Genomic DNA, 20380 nt, shown 5'->3' with positions numbered 1-20380 from the left:
AATGACTTGGTTTTTAATTAGTAGTCAGGGTGTTTTAAATGCTCAGTTATGCAACACTTCTGTTAAAATGGGAAGGAATATGAAAAAGATTTCCTTTGAGATTTCTTCAAAATGTGGGTACATTTCTATTAAAATAGAGGACTGACATGGACACGACCACATCTCCTCGTGGCTGCACCGGCTCTCATGTTACATGACTTGACTGCCACTTATTGTTTATTCATAACCCGCACTCAACAGGTGTCAGTCTCCTGGACATGAATGTAAGAGTATAATGGAAAAGCACAAGAGGTGAACTTTAAGCTTTCAGATACAGGAGCCACATAAAGGCTGGTTAGACTCTGTGGCTCATGTTACCTGGTGGCACCCACTGGGTGACTCCTTAAGTCACGCACCAAGAGGGAGTGTGTGTGTGTGTGTGTGTGTGTGTGTGTTTTCTTGTACTTCCTACATAGTGAGGACCAGAACACGTTTTTAACCAACAGAGTGAGGACATTTCGGCCGGTCCTCACTTCTTTAAGGGCTTTTTTGAGATTTCAGACTTTGTTTTAAGGGTTAAAGGTTACATGATAATGATAATTAACTGAAACTGTTTTGTGTGGATACAATACTAACTAATATTATAGTGAAAATGTCCTTCATTTTCGTCTTTGTCAACTTTTTTCATACATCATGAAGATGGATCAGACAAAGGAAATAAAGGCAAAATTTACTGTGACCTCTTTTAATCTCCCACCCAACAAATACCCCATTACAAAAAAACACTAAAACTAATAAAAACTCAACTAAAACTAAAGCATTTTCAAAAAAATAAACTAAACTAAAACTAGCAAACTCACTCTAAAAACTCATTAAAACTAAACTGATGAAAAATTCAAAACTATTATAACCTTGCAAGGGAATTCACTATTACAGAGGGCCCTCACAAAGATAGAAGTACAAGAATGTGTGTGCGTGCCAGGTGATGAAGTAAGTGTGCCGGTCACATCCCACAGGGAGACCGAAGCGTTGCTTCAGTTGCTCCATCACAACGACAACATACTCACTAATGAACTCAACAACATCCAGCACGGCCGACATGGTAACACAGGGTAAACTTGAGATCAACGCAGATGAGAATATCGAAGGTAAATACTTTTTTATTTCCTTTTCAAAGGGAGACTTTGACTGGCAGTATAGAAGATTAATGTTTATTAATGTTTATTTCTTAAGTTAACTTGCTGAGTGGAAATGGTCCAAACTATTGAGGGTGAACATGCCAGGGATGATAAATATTTGAAGGCCTAAACTTTGCTATTATTAAGGGTTGTATCACAGAGAATATGTGTGTTTGTCTGTAAAGCGACGTTTTGTTTATAATGTTTGTATTATTTTGTGAAATAAAAAAATAATAAACAAAGTTATTCACTAGTGCCTTGTAGTGTAATGAGATTCAATTTATGTTCATGTTTTTGTATTTATTATTTTCATTTTATGTTGTATTGAGACATAATACATAATATGTAACCATGGTACAATCCAAGTGAAATTGCTCATATTAGTGTTTTTAAAAAAATAGTTTTTATAGCTCTGGAATTCTTGTAGAATTTGTAGTTTGTCTTCCTGCACAAAATTAGAAAATATGGATAATGAATATGATTTATTTTTCCAGTGAAAGTGCTCTGACAAGTATGAAATGTTGCAGCTTCTTCCTTCACGGAAAAATCAACCCTCAGACTAGATCATTTTAAATGTTCCCTCTGTAACTAAAGGAGAGCATTAGATCACAGTGTGTAGACTTTTAAAGGATGGTGCATCAATAGTTTAGTAGCTTCACGTAACGATGACTAAGAACATGACTTCACTCAGAGATTATTTACTCTATCATAGACAAATGAGAAGTGTTAATCCACTTCATCTCACTGCTTAATTACATGAATGTTTTCTGTCAGCTTTGATAAAAGGTGCTGTCCCACTGGACCATATTACTTTTTAATTGTGTGAACAAAACAACAATCTCTGGTTTGGATTTAAATGCTCACAGATGTGGAACAGAGCTGGAAAATATGCAAACCTCCCTGTACTCAATTATGAGTTGATAAAGTGTTTTTCACTCTCTCTACAGATAAAAACTCTCATAAACTGGGATGTTTCGGTTGGCTGTTGGTCATCGTATCTCTCCTCTTCGTCGCAGCAACCTTCCCAGTTACAATATTCTTGTGTATTAAGGTACAAACTATTCTCATTGATGTACATTGCTGATTGGGATTAGACAAGTAAAAAAACGATGCCTTTGTATAGGACTTGGCAGGGTCTTTATGTCAGTATTGATTGTTCTGGAAAATATCTGTTTTTTAATATATAATATATATAATTTTTAAAATTCCAACCATGTTTAAAAGATCAATGGCAGGTCAGAAAAGACTTAACTAATCCCATCAATTCGGCATCTAAAAAGCTTACAGGCTTTTCTCGTGAATCATATCTGGGTGCATAAATGTAACTTTAAATAAGTTCTTAAATGCAATAAATGGAGCACTTCTATTTGATGAGAGATCATTCAATTTACTTTAATGGTAGGTTTTACAGAAAATTTAGACATCTCCAGTGAATGTGTGATTTACAGATTAATTATCAGTCATGCATTGTTATGTACCTACCACACCCACTGGGGGGCCGATTAAAGTCACATGGTGGCTTTAAGGCAGGGTGACCCAGAGCACCGGTTTAGTTTTGGGAAGTTCAAATCTTTTTGGTGAATCTGATCACTGACTCTCGGACGGTAAATTGAACAAAGTAATTTTATTAATTTTAACTAGTGCGGCGCCCACAGCCCTGTGTCTGAGCAGCCTGTCATGTGACAAATGTATGAAAGGGAAATTTAACCCACAAGAACCCAGACCCATTTATCCTTAAAGGAAAATTATGGGGGATATACCACAGACCAAATGGACCACAGAGAACACATTGATGATGTGTTTTTTTTTTTTTAAATACTACCCCTAAATGTCAAAGATCTTCGATGTGGATGGAATTGATGTTTATGATATTTCTTATTTTAAAATAATTAAACTAGACACATTTTTTGCTTACAGAAACACAAATTGCCCTTTTCTTTGCATCTCCACAACATTTATCAAAATTGTGACAGGATAGGATAGGATTTATATTTGGTCAAATGTACTTTAAATTGAACAGCAGAGCATATATATCAATTTAAAATAATTTAAACAATGAAAATAATTGAGTGGCCTATTACCATTTTTGTCATTGTGACAAATACGTTGCATCAAGTTTTCGATTTTTAGGTTAAAAGCCCGATGTGACGTAAACGTCACAACGATATTTTTGTTACTTGTTTAATATTAATTTGTTCAGGAAATATGGTCAAAACAGGTTAAATACAATACAGGAAGTTAATGGATTAGAATTGTTAAATGGGTTTAAACTTAGCCTAGTAACAAAAATTAAGCTTTTTGAAATTTGCTACTTTGTCACATTTCTGTTTCCAGTCACACCCATATTTTGGAGAAGTCACTTCTTGTCACAGTCACACAGTCAAACAGTCTTGCTAAGGGACTTAATGAGTTAAGGTGAAGCATAAAGCTGAATATGGGAGATTATAGAACATTTAAAGTGTTTGTTACACGCATGTAACCAGGGGTTCTTATGGGTTAAGGATGCATATTTGAGTCGCGAAGTAATCATTTCAGTTTTCAGTCCCGGCTGAGCTTATGCAGCTGCCATGTGGTAAGTGAACGTACTGTGTGAAAATGAACAAATCACTCACTGAGACTACTAATTACTCCCTAGTTATAGAAAAGATTAGTTGAAAGTGAATGCAAAGTTCACGAACAACACACCACTACACATGTTCAGGGAGTAAACCTTACAAACTGATTCACTAAAATGCATTAGTGGCAAATTAAAGTTCTGTAAAGTTTTTCCTTCATACTAATTTGTTTCTGTTATGTTCTGTGTATGGCTGGTTGTGTTTCTAGATAGTGAAGGAGTACGAGCGAGCTGTCATTTTCAGACTCGGCCGGATCACAAGCGGGAAACCTAAAGGGCCAGGTTTGTCATACTGTGGGGAATAATTGTCCAGAAACTGTTTTTCTGGCTGCAAATGTCTGCTGATAAATACATTTAAAATTTAAGCAGAACCTGCATTTCTTCCCAGGACTTTTCTTTGTTCTGCCATGCACGGATAGCCTCGTCAAAGTCGATCTGAGAACTGTGTCCTTTGACATCCCTCCACAAGAGGTACATTTTATTTTGCATTTGTTGTATGTACATCCAATTTGGAAATATCATTTGTGTCTTTTCTGTATCACAGGCAGCACCATGACTTGAGCTTTTTCCTTGCAGATTCTGACCAAAGACTCAGTGACAGTGTCTGTTGATGGCGTGGTGTACTTCCGTATAAACTGCCCTATCTCTGCTGTTGCCAATGTGTCCAACGCACACTCATCTACACGGCTGCTGGCTCAAACCACCCTGAGGAATGTACTCGGTACCAAAAACCTTGCAGAACTGCTGTCGGACAGAGAGGGTATATCAGTCAAAATGCAGGTGAGACTAAACTGTGTGCTGATGGGATTTATGACGAGGTATCAGGAATGATGCATTCAGTAACTCAAAAAAATAAATTTAATAGGAATATTTAGACATTAAAATCTAAATTCATTTGTACTATGGTGACCCCAAATTAGTTCACTTTTTTTTCTTACTTTGGGGGCAACAAAACCCGTAAAATTAAATTACTTCTGTCTTCATCCAAACCCAAAATGTATGTTTTTCTGAAACTTAAAGGGGACCCAAAGTGACATTTTTGAACATACTATGCTATTACATATATCAACATACTATACTATGGTGAGGTTTTATTGTTTTTGAGAAAAATACAAAAATGTCTTCAGAGATACTATAGCTACTACTTATTTAAATATTTTTGGACACACTATACTATTAACATGTTCAACGTGCTATTCTACTTCATTCAAACTACACAATAACTGTTTTTTTTGTCTTTTTCAACATACATTGCTACACTAAACGGGTTGAAAATGACATGAGATTTTCTTAAAAAGATTAAAATATATATATACACTAGCTCTCAAAAGTTTGTGGTCACCCAGAAAATGTCTGTTGTTTTCCATGAAAACAAACTGTTTTATTCATTAAATTAGTTATAAAATGAATCGAAAATATAGTAGCGGTAGTGTATATTTACACCTTTACACATCCAGCAGACATGGAACAGCATAATTATCAGGTTTCTGACCAACTGACAAGTATGAACCCAATTTTCACTCTTTTTTTTGGTCTAAACCAAGATGATTTATCTTCCTTTTCTTTCTTGTATGTGACTGTGATATTTGTTAGTGATATATTCCTCTGCAGGAGTCTCTGGATGAAGCCACTGATCCGTGGGGTATTAAGGTGGAGCGTGTGGAGATCAAAGATGTGAAGTTGCCGCAACAGCTTCAGAGAGCCATGGCAGCAGAGGCAGAAGCCAGTCGGGAGGCCAGAGCGAAGGTGAGGAGGGCGATGAAAGATTTTATTTAATTTCCTCTTGATGCACTCTTACCGTTGTCCATCTGTGTTTCAGATTATTTCTGCAGAGGGAGAGATGAACGCTTCCAGGGCTCTGAAAGAAGCCTCTCTGATAATTGCTGAGTCACCCTCTGCTCTCCAGCTGCGATACCTGCAGACCCTCAACACCATTGCAGGAGAGAAGAACTCCACCATCATTTTCCCTCTGCCCATAGATATTTTGCAGAATTTTATGAGGAAATAATATTATTGCTATATAGTTAATATTACAGATATAAGCTTCAGTGGCATCTCTCTCAGATACTGCACTGCAAAAAAGGTCTAAAAACAAGATAAAAACACTAAATCTGAGGGAAATTATCTTGCTGCATGGACAGATAATTTCACTTGACAAGATTTGTTAAATTAAGATGATTAAATCTAGAAATAAGCATGCTGAACGCTTAAAATAAGAAATTAACTCTTAAAACAAGATAAATTAAAGCTGCAAGCAACGATGAACTGGCCCAAGCAGAGTGCACTGCAAATTATTTGTTTCTTACCAAGATAAAAAAAAAACTTTAGATTTATAAGTGTTAGATCATTTATCTTGTTTTAAGAGTTAATTTCTTATTTTGAGTGTTCAACATGCTTAACTCTGCGCTGCATTATCACTTCTTATAGAAAGTTTCCCTTTATAAGACATGTATTTAAAGATGTACCAGAAGTCACTTTTGTACACTTATTTTCTCATTGTGATTTATTACTTAAATACAAAGTGCAACATATATTGTATAGACATAAGTGTCTCATCACTGACCACAATAATTTAACTAGCTAAGCTACAGTTGCGGATCTGGAGGAGGACAGATAAAGGAAAAAATCAATGAAATGCACAAGAAAAGTAAAACAAAGAACAATGCACAATAATCTTTTAAAGACATGCTTTCAAATAAACTTATCCAGGGCATGAATTTCTTAAATACTGAATACAATCTTTACAGCAGAAGTCCTGTAAACAATCAACAGAAGTACCGACATCCATGGGAAACCCCAAGCCTCTCTGACATTGGATTTAAACTGTAAACAAAATGTCTTATCCTAGTGTCAAACAAACATTCAGTAAATGAGTACAAGGTCATGTCCACAGGACACAGAGACAATCAGTGCAATCAGAGTACCTGATGGAGAGAAATACAGTTTCCATCCTTTCTACAGTAAAGTTACATTATAAACCTACTGTTGTAATAGTAAAAGCAGCTCACCTACAACCAAATCCTTGTTTGAGCAGTTTTCCACATTTTATGTGTCTGGGGGAGCTGATTATTATATGCTATTATCATTATAAAGCAACATTTCTTCAATTTATTTTCATATATTTGCTGACTGCACTATGCTCTTTAAAATATTTATACATATTCTGTACATCCAAATCATTTTATACAAATGATGTCTTTCAGAACAGACAATTAAGCTGAGTGGTTATGTAAACATGAGGAAAAAACTTAAATAAATAAAACATTAAAAAGATATGGCAGTTGTTTTCCTTTGATGACTCATAGTTCTCCTTGAGACCTGAGATTATTCTCTACAATGAGAAATGAGGTAACAGCTTGCAGATTTTCAGGATCTTCTAACTTATTTTGATACATTTGAATTCTTTAATTTCTCCTCTGTACAGGAATTTAGCCGAAAGTCAATTGGATGTGCACATAGAGAGTGAATGCTTTGATGCCATGATAGATTTTCCATTCTATTTGCTTGCAAGGTTTTCTGTGGTGAATTTCCAAACAAATGGAAACAATCAGCAACAGAGACGGCAACAACTCGAGTCATCTGCAAGAGCACTGGTAAGGTTCACTTAAAGAAAGAGAAAGAAAAAGAACTGTCTGACTGCAACATATTGAACAGATGTTGGATTTACATGTGTTCAGGTCAATACATTTCCACTGCAATGTCTTAAGCGCTTATCTCCAGACATATGACAGCTACAGTACAGGATGAAGTTCTGTGTTTAATGCTTTCCTCTTTGGTGGTTTCTGCAGATCCTGCACCTTTTTTAGGAAATACTTTCTTAACCTGACTGAAGGTTAGATGCACAATCTCACTAGAACAATGAGATTAGTCTGCGACCTATAACACACTGATTTATATTTTCGTTTCATTTGAATCGATCCTGGTCTGTTTTATTAGGAATAAGAGGTTACTTGTGTTGCCCCTTCACCCTTCTGCTCCATATTGTCACACTGTAGGTAATCCAAAATTAAAATTCCTTACTGGAAGACAGAACATGCTTTAAAGAGAGCAATACATGTACAGTTTTTACAAACTTATAGTCAATGCTATAGTTATACTTTGTTGGCAGTTCAATGGATTTATGAGTTATGTTGTTGTAATCATACATTTCAGGTCAACACTGATATCTAGTAGTTTAAGGAGAACATAGGTTGGATGATTGAGGTTAGATGTGTAGTCATTCATACACTCCTGACATATGAAATACTTGAGGATGAAAAGGTTAACATACCCCAGCGAAAAGTCCACTTTAAGAGTCACTTACTGTAGGTAGCTATGTGATTTTACTAGACTATTGCCTGTGCCTTGATAGACGTTGCTGGTGGGAGAGAATGGATGGCGAAGGCGCTTCTTGTGTTCATTGTAGCACTTTTGATGCTTGCTATGTCTCGTACATCCATCATCCTGAGCCCTGGATGAGAAGGTGGTGATGCAGATGGGAGGCGAGAACATGGAAATGAGGCACCGCGACTCTGATCCTGCTCTCTGTAGTCTACAATGGCCAGCTCTTTCATCCACTGCAGTATCGCAGCACGTCTGTTTGGTGTGGTGGGGTAAGAGAAAGAGATGGGGAGGGGATTCCCTTTTTGAATAATAAGAGGCAAGATTTTTAACACAAATCTGTAGGTCAGAGATTAAAATTCCTGGATTTTTTTGGAAATGCGCCACATTGGTGAGCTGCATCTGCCAAGAATTGTGTCTATCCATCTACATAGTGTAAAATCCTACGAACATTCAAAGAGTTTTTAAAAAATCAGGGCTTCCGATGCCAGATAAAAGAAAGCGTTTGATACAAGAGCTTCCGAGGGGGAGTGTCATTGATGGTAGGAGTGTGGGCGGGCTGGAGAGCCTGGTCCAGAGATGGAGCGATGGATGGGGGAGGAGCTGGGGGACATGCGAGGGCTCAGTTCTCCTGTCTGAAGACGCCACAGCAGTTCTTCATTAGTGCGACTCAGCCGCTTCTTCTCGTTGCTCTCCTTCTCCACGTTCACCTGCAGGTTGGCGTTATCCTCAGAGAGTTGCCTGGGAAAGAAGAGGGACAGGGAAACATGAATACCATGTGTCAAAGGAAGAAGTGATACAGTGACCCTGCTTCAATAAAATATACTTTATTATTAGGGGTGCACCGATTGCAATTTTCTGACCGATCACCGATCATCGAGTTTTAAAAAGCCTGACCTGCTGATTCCAATTTTGGCCGATACCGTTTTTTTTTTATAACTCACAGCATACACCTTCAAGGTTTAATCTTATTTTATTGAAAAACAATAACACAGCAGTGTTTTTCTTTAACAAATAAAGGAAATCACAATGTCTGAGGTAGTTAATAAAATCCCGATAAAATTGCCGATCCCGCAAAATTGAGGAAATCGGTGCCGATCGATCGATCACCCCTATTTATTATACATACAATACGTTTATATTGTATGTTGAGAAAATCACAAGGTTGCATTGTAACAATTTGATAAACACACTATTGTAAGATGAGGAATTTTGGCAGCAGGATTCAAACTTTTTAATCTTTTTAAACCCTCTTAAATTCACTTCCACTGGTTTGAACTAGGTTTTAAAGGTCCCGTATTTTTTTTTAAAAGTTAGATTTTTTAATATGATTATATAGCAGGTCTAGGTTTTATATAAAAATACTGTAAAGAAGTATGTTAATATCGAAACACTCAATCCGTAATCACAAGCTGTGCCTTTAAACAAGATGTCAGGACCTCAAAAAGGTTCTCATGTCACAACTATTTACTTTCTATAGGTAAAAAATGCTGCTTTATTTTGTGACAGTCAGTGCAGAGAATGTAGATGTGGAAGATCCAGAAAAACTGACCAATCAGAGAAGATTGGGCATTTTTTGGGAGGGGAGTACAGGTATACTCAGACACTGAGAGAAGTGTTGTATTTTATGAACATTAAAGCATGGAACTCAAAATACAAGTATGAATCTGAAAATGAGCATTAAATGTCCCCTTCAAACGTGCACTGGCATGCATTTAAAGTTATCTGACCTGGACACAGCAAGGTTCTTGTCTATTCTTTCCTTCAGGTCCTCATTCTGCTGCTGTAACACTTGTACTCTCTCCTCCAGGTACACATTCTTTTCAGCCTGCTCAAAAACACAACAGAAACAGTGCACAACATTAAAATTCTTCAAATGATGCATGACATTAAACAGGCAATATGATAATTGATATGGGTTTACATAGCAGACATTTCTCCTGTAAAATACCGGGGCGCACAGGTCCCTTTATGTCACCTGATGATCATTAGCTTACACTTGATGTTAAGTGTTGTTGGAATTTTGAAAGCAAATTAAATGCAAGCAGAAATTTGAAGCCTACTATTTTCTCCAGTTCTACGATCTTCAGTTCCTGTTGATGAATTTGTTGATTCTTCATCTCCAGGACTTCTTTCAGACTCTTCAGGTCCTCATCAATGTGTTTATATGGTGCCAAAGCATCCTGGCAACAGAAGATATCAGTGAAAACCAGTAAAACCAGTACCGGTGGTCAGTAAACAGTCCAACAAACAACATCAACATGCAGCAGTTACCACAATCTGCTCGTCGGTGCTCTTGCGCAGAGCTTCTTCAAAGCGCTTGGCTCGATCTCTGAGGCTACGATTCTGAAAGGTCAGCGTGTCCACCTGATCCTGGTCACCAGACAGATAATAATGACTGTCACTGACAACGAAATGCATAATTTGGTTTATCTGCAGAAATACAAAAAAACATACAATTTCAAGGAGAACAGTTTACCTGCAGTGACAGTCTGATCTTTTCAAAGTCTTCTTCCAGAGACTTGGTCTGCTGTTCATGGGCCATCTTCAGATCTGACACAAGAAATACCATATAAATATCTCATCAGCACAGTGCACTGCAAAAAGGTGTGTCTAAAACAAGATAAAAACACTAAATCTGAGGGAAATTATCGTGCTGCATGGACAGATAATTTCACTTTCTAGATTATTAAATCTAGAAATAAGCATGTTGTATGCTTAAAATAAGAAATTAAATCTTAAAACAAGATAAATTAAAGCTGCAAGCAGCGATGAACTGGCCCGAGCAGAGTGACCTGCAAATTATTTGTTTCTTACCAAGATAAAGATTTAGATTTAGAAGTGTTAGATCATTTATGTTGTTTTAAGTGTTAATATCTCATTTTAAGCGTCCAACATGCTTATTTCTATTTCTTAATTTAAGAAATCTTGTCAAGTGAAATTATCTGTCCATGCAGCAAGATCATTTCCCTCAGATTTAGTGTTTTTATCTTGTTTTTAGACACACCTTTTTGCAGTGTGAGTCAGAACAGGAGAGCAACAGGTGGAAAAGTGGTGCTTACTCTTCACAGTCCTGGCGTGCTCCTCCTGTAGAGTGGCCAGTGTGTCGTTGTGAGCCGTCTCCATCTCCATCAAGGAAGTCTCATGGTTCTCACTCATCTCCTCAATCTGGAGTAGGTACATGAGAAATCATCTTTTTTGTTTGAAAATCAAGGTGAACTCACAATCTTCACTTTTCATTCCAGATGTTGACAAAACGGACCAGTATGCTGTACATCCTTATATCTTCAATAAAACACACACACACCTGCTCCTGCTGTTTGGCCCGTAGCTCCTCTAGTTCAGCTCGTTGTTGGACCTGCAGGCTCTGGGCCTCGGCCTCGTGCTGCGCCTTCAGCCGCTCCTCCAGCACTCCCAGCTCCCTCTGCTGCTGAGCCCGCAATCCCTGCAGCTCGGCCTCAAAACGACGCTCCAGTTCCTCCTTCTCCTGCTGCAGTTGCTCCCAGTGTGCAACACTGAAAGCTGAAAAACCAAACCCAGCTTTGGTTTGTTTCACTAGATCCAAATTCAGGTTGTGTACGAAATATAAAAGAATAAACTTTGTTTCAAGAGGATAATTTAACTTGACATACGAGTGACATATTCATAAATAAGTGTAAATGGTGCAATTTCATCTGTTTATTTTGTGTTAACTTAGCCCATTTATATGAAAAAAAACAACAAATAAATAAAAGATCCTCCAGCAGTCAGAGTTAGTTCTAGAGTTTGATGTTAACCAATAAGAGCAGTGCAGCATTTCAGAGTGTCAATCTGGCTAAATCCAGACTTCCATCAGTAGAGTGGATCCCTCCTGTCTGTGTGGCAGTATACTGTTTAATACATGGTATGCAGTAAGCAGTCAGTGACTCACTGCTTTTGCTCCTCCCTGTGGTGCCATATCTGTCACGCTATATCCCACTTACCCACTTCATCCCTGATTCTGGCGAGCTCCAGGGACAATTCCCTCTCCTTCACAATGGCACTCTCACTCTGAAATGCAAACACATACAACAGTGAATACTTCTGAACTGTAGAAATGGATGTGAAACACCTACAGTACCACTATAAGCCTGAAAGCTTGAAAGTAATATTATTGCACATTGTATGCACATTAAAAAACAAACTGCCTTCAAAGAATCCTTCCCTCAAAATGTTTACTTGTTGTTCAAACTGACTCTAAAGGTGATTATACAGTTTATTAGTTATTTTGGAGGTTTTATGGAACTGTACTTATTGCATTAAAGACACTGGAAGGTGTTTATTGTATTTTGTCCATCCCTTTTTATATCATGTGGGAAACAAATTTCTGATTTCAAACCTGGGAGCCTTTAGGTCAGTTGTTCTCTACCTGGGTCTACCTGGTCACAAAACATTTCTAGGAATCATCAGATAGTTGAGGAGATAAAAAAAAACATATTTTGGACTAGAGAATGTTTTTTTCATAACTGTTTGACATTTGTAGCATTAACATGTTTTATTCCATCCTAAATTTGTAAATAAGGGGGTCCTGGTCCTGATCCTGGACAGAGAGTGTGCTGTTTGACTCTCACACAAAATCGGCAAAGGGAGACGTATAGTTTTTATATTGTTTACCCCAGTTTATGCTTTCTCATCACCATTGTCACCAAGCTGATTATTCTGGGGAGTCCTGGATTTAAAAAGTCTGAGACCAACTGTTTTCAGTGATACAGTAGGATGCTGAGACATTTTCTCCACTTTTAAGAAACCAGAGAAACATGAGGCGGAGCGAGTGTTGGAGGTATTATGAACACAAAATATTAGCAGGTTCATCTGCATTAGAGGATTACAGACCATCAGGTTGTCCCTACTACATGTTTTTTTTTTTTTTTACAGTTTCTTAAAAAAAATTATGAATTATCACACCTGGTTTTGATTATGTAATGTGGACTGTTGGGATGTGTCAGATATTTAAGCTTGGTGTCTATTTAATAAGGAACATTTGGTTGAACAGTCTTATCTTTAGCAGGACTCTTTTTTTAAAATTCAAGAATAGCATGGCCTATTTTGATGATGCCAGCTGTCATGTTCACCAATTTTATTTTTTCTTCCGCCAAGAGTTTTATACCAAGTCCTGCCTGATTGTACTGTGATTGGCTAATAATTGTTGCATTGATGTGTCTTTGTGATTGCCTGCTATGCGGATTAGGAGAACTTTGCTTGGCTTGTTTTCTGTAACCAGTGTAACATGAAAGCATGGTAGAACTGAAATGTAATGTATACTGTAAGATTGTATTCCTTCTAACAGCTCAGTTGGAGCATGTTTTAAACAACCGAATGGTGTAATTAACAATAACCGTAAACCATTTTGACCAAACGAAACAACAAATATTAATACAACATCTTATTTTATGAGGATGCACTAATATGAGATTAGCTGGGTCCATGATTCATTGATAAACATTGCATTAAAACTCCATGGAAGAACAATATGCAAGTCTATTGCACATTAGATAATATCTGTGTGCTGCAGATCACAATGGATCCAGATACACATGAGGGATGGTAACAATATAGTTTGTATCTTAAGTTTAACGACAGTAAATATTTCATATCAGCCTGTAAGCCTGCAACTATAATGTGAAACATTTTAGAATGAAAAGTTGTCATATCCAGCATTTGCAAAGAGGACTCATAATATGTGACACCCTCAGAGCTCCTCTTCCTCACAGCGTAACACACACCAGACAGTTAAATGAGTATTGATCACAGCTATCAACATGCAGGAAGACACAGTTGCTTGGAGACAAATCAGAGATCACAAAGCAGTGCTTAAGAGACACACAGAGAGAGAGGAAGACAGAGCAGCAGGTGAAATATGTATGAGACAGTATGCTGCATGTCTCTGCAGTAATGATGTCACCCTTTAAGAGGTTTTAATTGGAGCATACAGTCATGAGGGAGAGACTGCTGTGACCTCACGAGGGATGAAAGATGGTCAGCAGCTTTTTTTTTCATGACTTTCTCTTCAGCTCCACCTCTGCACCTACACATCATTCCCTCTGTCCTGCCCAAACGCCTCCCTCAGTAGATCTCCGGGGAGTTATGTGACATGCATTGTAATTACTCCATCAGATGTTCAGCCCTCACCAAGGCAACTTTAATCCATTTAAGGCTGCAACTAATGATTGTTTCCATTATTGACTGATCCTTTTTGTGATTCTTTGTTCCATTGTTAGGTCTGTCACATCAGAAAATAATGAAAGATGCTAATCACAATTGATTTGCGTGACTAACAGTTCACAACCAGAGGATGCACTGCTTGGAATTATCTAAAGAGAGAAAATAATCAAATCCTAACATTCGAGGAGCTGGAACTAACCTTCCTTTTTTTTTGCCCAACAATTAGTGTATTTTCCAAAAACAATGTTTAGCTCTTTCTGTCAATCAACCTAACATTTCAGCACTGTCCTTTATTTTTTACCTGCTGGAAAACAATACACATGACTATTTATAGTAAGGCTACTCATCTCAACGAGATACTGTAATGAGTTAATTAACCTCTCCAAAGTCTGCACCCATGTAATCACTCCAGTTTGAGTGGGACCATAAAAACCTTCCAATGTGCAGCTGCTTTTTTGTTTTGACCTTTTTGTCCTGAAGCATCTCAGACTCCAACAAATACACAGGAAGCTTCGACTGCAGCAAGCATTTCACCAGGAAAACAGAACATGTGATTTCTTGTAGATAAGAAATTCAGCAACATCAGGTAAACAAGAGAGGAAATCATCCAATGTATAAAGTTCTCCTATGCAGTCAATGGCATGCACTCATCCAAAATTACACCAGCATATACAGTGAGAACAAAATGTACACAGTGAAATAGAAAGACAAGTGTAAGAATATAGCAGAGCAGCAATAGCATGTTATGTAATGTCCCTCTAAGTCAGAGAAAAGAAAGAGGTACAGTGCGACACAGAAGCCTCTTTTGACTCAGCATAATCATGCACAGCTTTACACTGTCTTCACCAGCTCTGTCTCTAGGAAACAAGTGAATGTAATGCTCATATAGACAGACACACTCAACCCCCACCCTCTCTCCATTAAACACACATGCGCACAACGGAACACAGAAAGGAATCCTCGGTGCTGAAACTAGCCTGCTGCCTGCAGAAGATACTGTCTTTACCGTTTGGTCCAGAAAGCACCGAGGGAGGAAATGGAGCCTAGAGCACGAATGGCCCATACTAGGCTAACAGACAGCAGCATCCCTGGGCCGACTCGGGAGGCAGCAGTGACGGATGAGAGTGGCAGAAAGATACAGCAGCAAGACAGACGGAGGAGGAGGGAAAGAGAGGGGAGGAGAGATGGGGAGACCGAAGGCTCACCTCGTTTCCTGGTTTGCGACCGGCGTTTATCCCTGCTGGAACAAAGACTGCCAGCCCAGCCCAGCCCAGCTCTGCCTGCTGCCCTCCCCTTAAACCCCCACCCACACGCCCTGGATCACATTCACAGGCATGGCAGCGAGCAATACACACATATGAGCGGTCTTTTGCATCTTTGAGAGTGAAAAAAACAAAAAGAGTGGAGCCGGAGAAGATGGGGGAGGGAGATGATCAATAAGTGGCCAATTATTTGCTCTGTTACTCAGCTCAGAGAGAATAGCTACATGCAGACATTTCAATAAATAAAGAACACACATGTTTAATAGAAAAAAAATATTCTAGATAACTCTGACGGAAGCAACGACTTACAAAATGTAGCTTTGGATGTGTGTATCTCTCAACAAATCTAACTGCCCCAATAAGCTCAATTAATATAAAGTATAAAACACTTTAAATCAGATGAGGTGCATGTAAAAATACTATTTATCTTTTATTTCCTTCTTACCCACACATTTAACCTTCTAAAACCTAATCAGCATATGTTGTCACTGCTTGAGCAGCATAAAATCCAGAATAGAGACGTGTATAAGCAGGAATGAACAGAGCAATGAATAACAGGGGAGAGAGGAGGTATCACAAAAACAATCTTGGACAGAAACAAGCAATTAAGGCTGGCCATCAAGTTCACCTGTAATATAAATCTAAAGAACATTGCCTGTTTATCATAATTAGTGATTATAAAACACAATTCAAGGCTCATTTTTAAAGGGGAGTCCCATCCCCCTTTGCAGATGTATCTCAGATACACATTATTTCAAAAATCTTCCACCAGTCAGACCGATTACTCTTCCCGTAAAACAATCAGTCTCACTAAAAGCACAGCACGACGCAGGCAGGCACCTCTAATCTCATTTATCATCTCCCACTGTAGAGCAGAACCCGTGGGTGGGGCTGGGAAATGGATGAAATGCAAGCGGAGGGCCAGGAAAGGGCAAGAAACAAGCGTTTAATCCAGGTTAGTGAAGCAGAGCACACTTAGTCACAGTGTGCATGCAGACTGGCTGTACCATCAACAGCTGTATGACGGTGAATATGACATCACTGTCGATGATTTTCTTACACAGCAGGAAAATATGAGGCATCAACTCAGCTATTTAAGATAAATAATACATGTGTTCAGATCCCATTCAGTCAACCATCCAGCAGACAGACCAAACAATGTAAATGCATGTCCACTGATACACCTGAATGCATCAAAAACTATTCATTTCCTTTTGTTTAAACAACTGGAAAACCCTTTGGGAATCCTCAGTATTCCCCCCACACTTTCTTCACACCTTTCTTCTCACCTTTCACTGACAAATGCTGCTGCTTCAGAGTTATTCCCAACATATTCAAAAAGGCACAACAATGAGGCAAGAGACTGCCTTTGTGAACAAAGTAATGCTGACAACAAAAGCCAGATGCTGCAGCTGTCATTTTTGTTAGAGAACGCATTGTGTCTGTAGTTGCATTCTGAAGTGTGCAACAGCTTTCTCTTTGTAGTTTTTAACAGCAGACCTGTGTGTATTAGCAAGGGACATGGCTACTAAACTGATGAACAGGAAGATTAACCAGGATGCAAGCTTTTGAGGATGCTGTTTGCATGACAAATTAAACAATTCTAAGATCATAAAGCTGTTTTATTTTATTTTTTTATTATATAAATATCATATTAAATTTTATTTTATTGTATGTTATTAAGCACCTTCTTAAAAGCATTATATTTCATATTTGATTCCCAACTTTAGTGAAACATTTTTTTCTGTTTATTTCAATGTGGCATGAAAACTGGGAGAGATTTGAACAAGCTTGAAATAGCCTGTCTCTCATGATGGATATCACATTAACTTTATCGAGTTATGTTACTGTTACACAATAATGGAGCTGCAAGCAAGGGCTGTTTTGAAAATGCATCCCTGCATTTGGAAAAGATGAAATCCATGAATGAAATTAATGTCAAGGGACACTTTTGGGAATTCATTTCTGATATGAATTATCAGATACTATTATGAATTAAATTATAAAGTCTTGGCAACCCTGTTATACAACTTAGGCTGAAAGAATTTGGACTTTAAACCCTTTTTATGGGGTTCTCAAAATGGAGGCAAGACCAAGTTTACTTCCTTGTAAGCCCTGCTGAGCTGCAGCTCTAGTGTAGTCACTTACCTTGTGACAGAAGTGCTGGGTAGTGATGCTGAAAACATCCAGGCACAGTGAAGCCTTCTTTAACTGGGCCTGGAGGCTCTGAAGCTGCAGGTCCTGCTGCTCACAACGTTCCCGCAGCTGCTGGATCAGAGCCCGGTCCAACTCCTGGGCCCTGTCTGTCCGAACTGCACCAGGAACTGCTGCTGTCCGCCCACGGACTATAGAAACAGAGGGCAGAGGATGAACAAAATAAAGTGATATATTTACTCATAACAGATATGGACACTACAGCAAACCTACACAATACAAACAGGAAGACTAAAGTGACACCACTGAAGATAGATCAACAGAGATTTAATCAACAATTATTTGATCCATAAATAAATCATTTTGTCACGGTTTCAGTCAGCCAGACAGGTTGTTGTCTGTCAACCTGTGTGTTTTTCCCTTCTTCGTGGGTCCTCCTTCTTACCTGTTTCCCCACTGTTGTGTGTGTGTGGAGGGTGTGGCTTTCCAGTTTCCCGCCCTTTTCTCAGTCCACACCTGTCTCTCATCAAGCAGACTCACTACAAGAACCCTGGTCTTCCCACTACTCAGCACCAGATCATTGCAACAGTCAACAGCTTAATTGATAATAACAATAGTAATTAGCCAGTAGCAATACTAAATAGCTGAGTTACACTGCAGGTAATATTAGCAGTTGGTTTAGTCTCTCAGCAAATGAATTGCTGATTGGCTGGAACCACAGTGGTTTATATCCTCCCACGTACACAAATGGTCTCACTGTTACTCAAGTCTTCTCGCTGCTCAGTCCAATCAGCCACAGTTTCCTCTCACATATTTAGACATTGATACTGGGGTAAAATGAAAGCATGATGTGTGCACTATTAGGATTTTTATAACCTGTCCTGGAACTCCAAGCAGCTGTTATTCTGCCTGTCTGCTCTCTGAGGAAGGGATAAAACTGCTGACTTGTCGTGGTAATCTGACCCAGCAGGATTGCTACTGAAGGAGCCATCCCAGCGTTAGAGCTCCTGTAGCTTGTTGCTATGACAACGGCAGGCTGCCATGGGTCTTGTAATGAAGTGTGGGGAGAGAGAGTGACTGTATTTTTAAAGGTACAGTAGAAGCTGATGGTGCTGCACTATTTCTGCCTTTGAACCACTTCACAACAAACCAAACATACTACTTAGAAATATATAATATGTGCATACAGTATGTGTTTGCACACACACAGACACACACACACATACACATGTAAGACTCACCAGGGGACTGTGGCTTGGGCGAAACCACTGCAAATCTTTTTGGCGAGGACTTTGGCACCGCAGCTTCTATTTCCTTCTGCATCTCTCTCCTCGAGGCTGTGCAGTAAACAGAAATGTCCATATAATTTATAATGACAAATACACTTTTTTGTTTTCTCTCATAAATACTGTTTCCACAAATACCATGACATGTTAATATACAACCATGCTATGGTGGAGCGTTGGTTTGGATGTACTTTCACGCTACTTTATGTTTCCACTTCCACTTTAATTTATTTCACAGTTAAGGTCAAAAGTTAATTGGATACTGAGATTTTATAATTACGTTTAGAAATTATGATCTTATTTCTATTTTATAAACTATGACTCGTTTATGCAAATTAGATCAGATTAGGTTCACCTTGTCGTGCTACAGAATTACAATGCTGCTTGAACATTAATGCACTAGCAATAACAATCCATACTAACAGGGTATTTTCTGTATAATGAACATAAAATTAGGTACATTTTAACTTTATTGTTGGTGTTGTGGAAAATACTTTTTGGATTCACAAGGCAGCCTTGAAAACAACAAAGGAGTGGTGTGCGCGGTGAGTTTGATATTGACGATGATGGTGATGTTGTTGATGTTGATGTTGGGGACCTTTGTGGTTGACACTTCACCTAGAATTGCCTTCTTTTGCACTATTGTTTTTTGTTTTGTTTTGTTTTGTTTTGTTTTTAGATATAAAGATATATTGAGGCCGTGATCTGTTATATGTTTATGTGTTGGATATATTGTTTTTTATGTCTTTTATACACCTAGACTGCAACTACATTGCCCAAGTTGGGACAAATAAACTATACTTGACTTGACTTGAGGATAAAGGAAAGGACTGTGTGGTATTGTCATTTTACTTAGGAAAAGGATCAGAGTACCTCCACCAGTGTCCATAATTTACACGCATGGTTAGTGTCGTGCTGTAAATTGTAAAAGCTTGACTGTTCAACTCTGCATGTATTGTGTAAAGCACATGTTTCTAAACCTTCATAGGGATTGCAATTTAATGGGATTTGAGATAATAACTAGGATATGAAGATGATAACTGTTAATACATACAACAGAAAATTACTTTTATTTGAAACCTTCTTGGGAAAATTTGGCCTTTAAAAATATCCTAACGAAAAAATCTGAGAAGGAAAAAAAATCAATTGTTGGTATAAAAGCCTACAGCCAGAAAAGGCAGGGGTTTAAACCACAAGTGAGAGAGCTTTGAGTGAGGTACAGTGCGGTGCAGTCAGTGACCACTAGCTGGAGCTGCTGCTCCACTTGTTCTGCTGCAGGACGTTGAGGCTGCTACTGGCTCACACAGAAATACACAATGTAACCACTAGATGGTGTTAATACTGCACATTCACCACAAAGATGCACCAATTAACTACAAAGACGCTCACATCAGCAGAGGGGAAGCA

At 38.3% G+C, this 20380-nt stretch overlaps 2 protein-coding genes across 3 annotated transcripts; one reads left to right on the top strand and one right to left on the bottom strand.

Annotated features, from left to right (window-relative positions):
- Positions 1-517: 517 nt before the first annotated feature.
- On the top strand, positions 518-5904 carry stoml3a (stomatin (EPB72)-like 3a). Its single transcript, XM_059331682.1, has 7 exons — positions 518-1127; positions 2105-2208; positions 3981-4053; positions 4160-4242; positions 4348-4551; positions 5383-5517; positions 5591-5904. The coding sequence occupies exons 1-7, from the start codon at positions 1049-1051 to the stop codon at positions 5777-5779; spliced, it is 867 nt and encodes a 288-aa protein (XP_059187665.1). The 5' UTR covers positions 518-1048; the 3' UTR covers positions 5780-5904.
- A 317-nt stretch (positions 5905-6221) lies between these two features.
- Positions 6222-15419, bottom strand: mtus2b (microtubule associated tumor suppressor candidate 2b). Of its 2 annotated transcripts, none has more exons than XM_059331399.1 (9): positions 15278-15419; positions 12054-12120; positions 11399-11613; positions 11154-11259; positions 10571-10644; positions 10366-10464; positions 10155-10274; positions 9822-9922; positions 6222-8832 (listed from the first exon to the last, which is right to left on the bottom strand). In XM_059331399.1, the coding sequence occupies exons 1-9, from the start codon at positions 15332-15334 to the stop codon at positions 8625-8627; spliced, it is 1047 nt and encodes a 348-aa protein (XP_059187382.1). In that variant the 5' UTR covers positions 15335-15419; the 3' UTR covers positions 6222-8624. The 2 variants fall into 2 exon arrangements, with proteins under 2 accessions (XP_059187382.1, XP_059187383.1); XM_059331400.1 differs by having other exon boundaries at positions 9822-9919; positions 15278-15418.
- Between the last annotated feature and the right edge of the window lie 4961 nt (positions 15420-20380).

This window comes from Centropristis striata, chromosome 4 (genome assembly GCF_030273125.1).
Source record: "Centropristis striata isolate RG_2023a ecotype Rhode Island chromosome 4, C.striata_1.0, whole genome shotgun sequence".
Lineage (NCBI taxonomy): Eukaryota > Metazoa > Chordata > Actinopteri > Perciformes > Serranidae > Centropristis > Centropristis striata.
This window is presented reverse-complemented; position numbering and strand designations above follow the sequence as displayed.

Bases quoted from the DNA above. Each gene is read 5' to 3' on its own strand.
- stoml3a (XM_059331682.1), top strand. From the start codon at position 1,049: ATGAACTCAACAACATCCAGCACGGCCGACATGGTAACACAGGGTAAA. The intron at 2,209-3,980 runs GTACAAACTATT...TTGTGTTTCTAG, and splicing joins CAATATTCTTGTGTATTAAG to ATAGTGAAGGAGTACGAGCG. The intron at 4,243-4,347 runs GTACATTTTATT...TTTTCCTTGCAG, and splicing joins TTGACATCCCTCCACAAGAG to ATTCTGACCAAAGACTCAGT.
- mtus2b (XM_059331399.1), bottom strand. From the start codon at position 15,334: ATGGGCCATTCGTGCTCTAGGCTCCATTTCCTCCCTCGGTGCTTTCTG. The intron at 10,465-10,570 runs GTAAACTGTTCT...TCTGGTGACCAG, and splicing joins AGATCAGACTGTCACTGCAG to GATCAGGTGGACACGCTGAC. The intron at 10,275-10,365 runs GTAACTGCTGCA...TTCTGTTGCCAG, and splicing joins GCACCGACGAGCAGATTGTG to GATGCTTTGGCACCATATAA.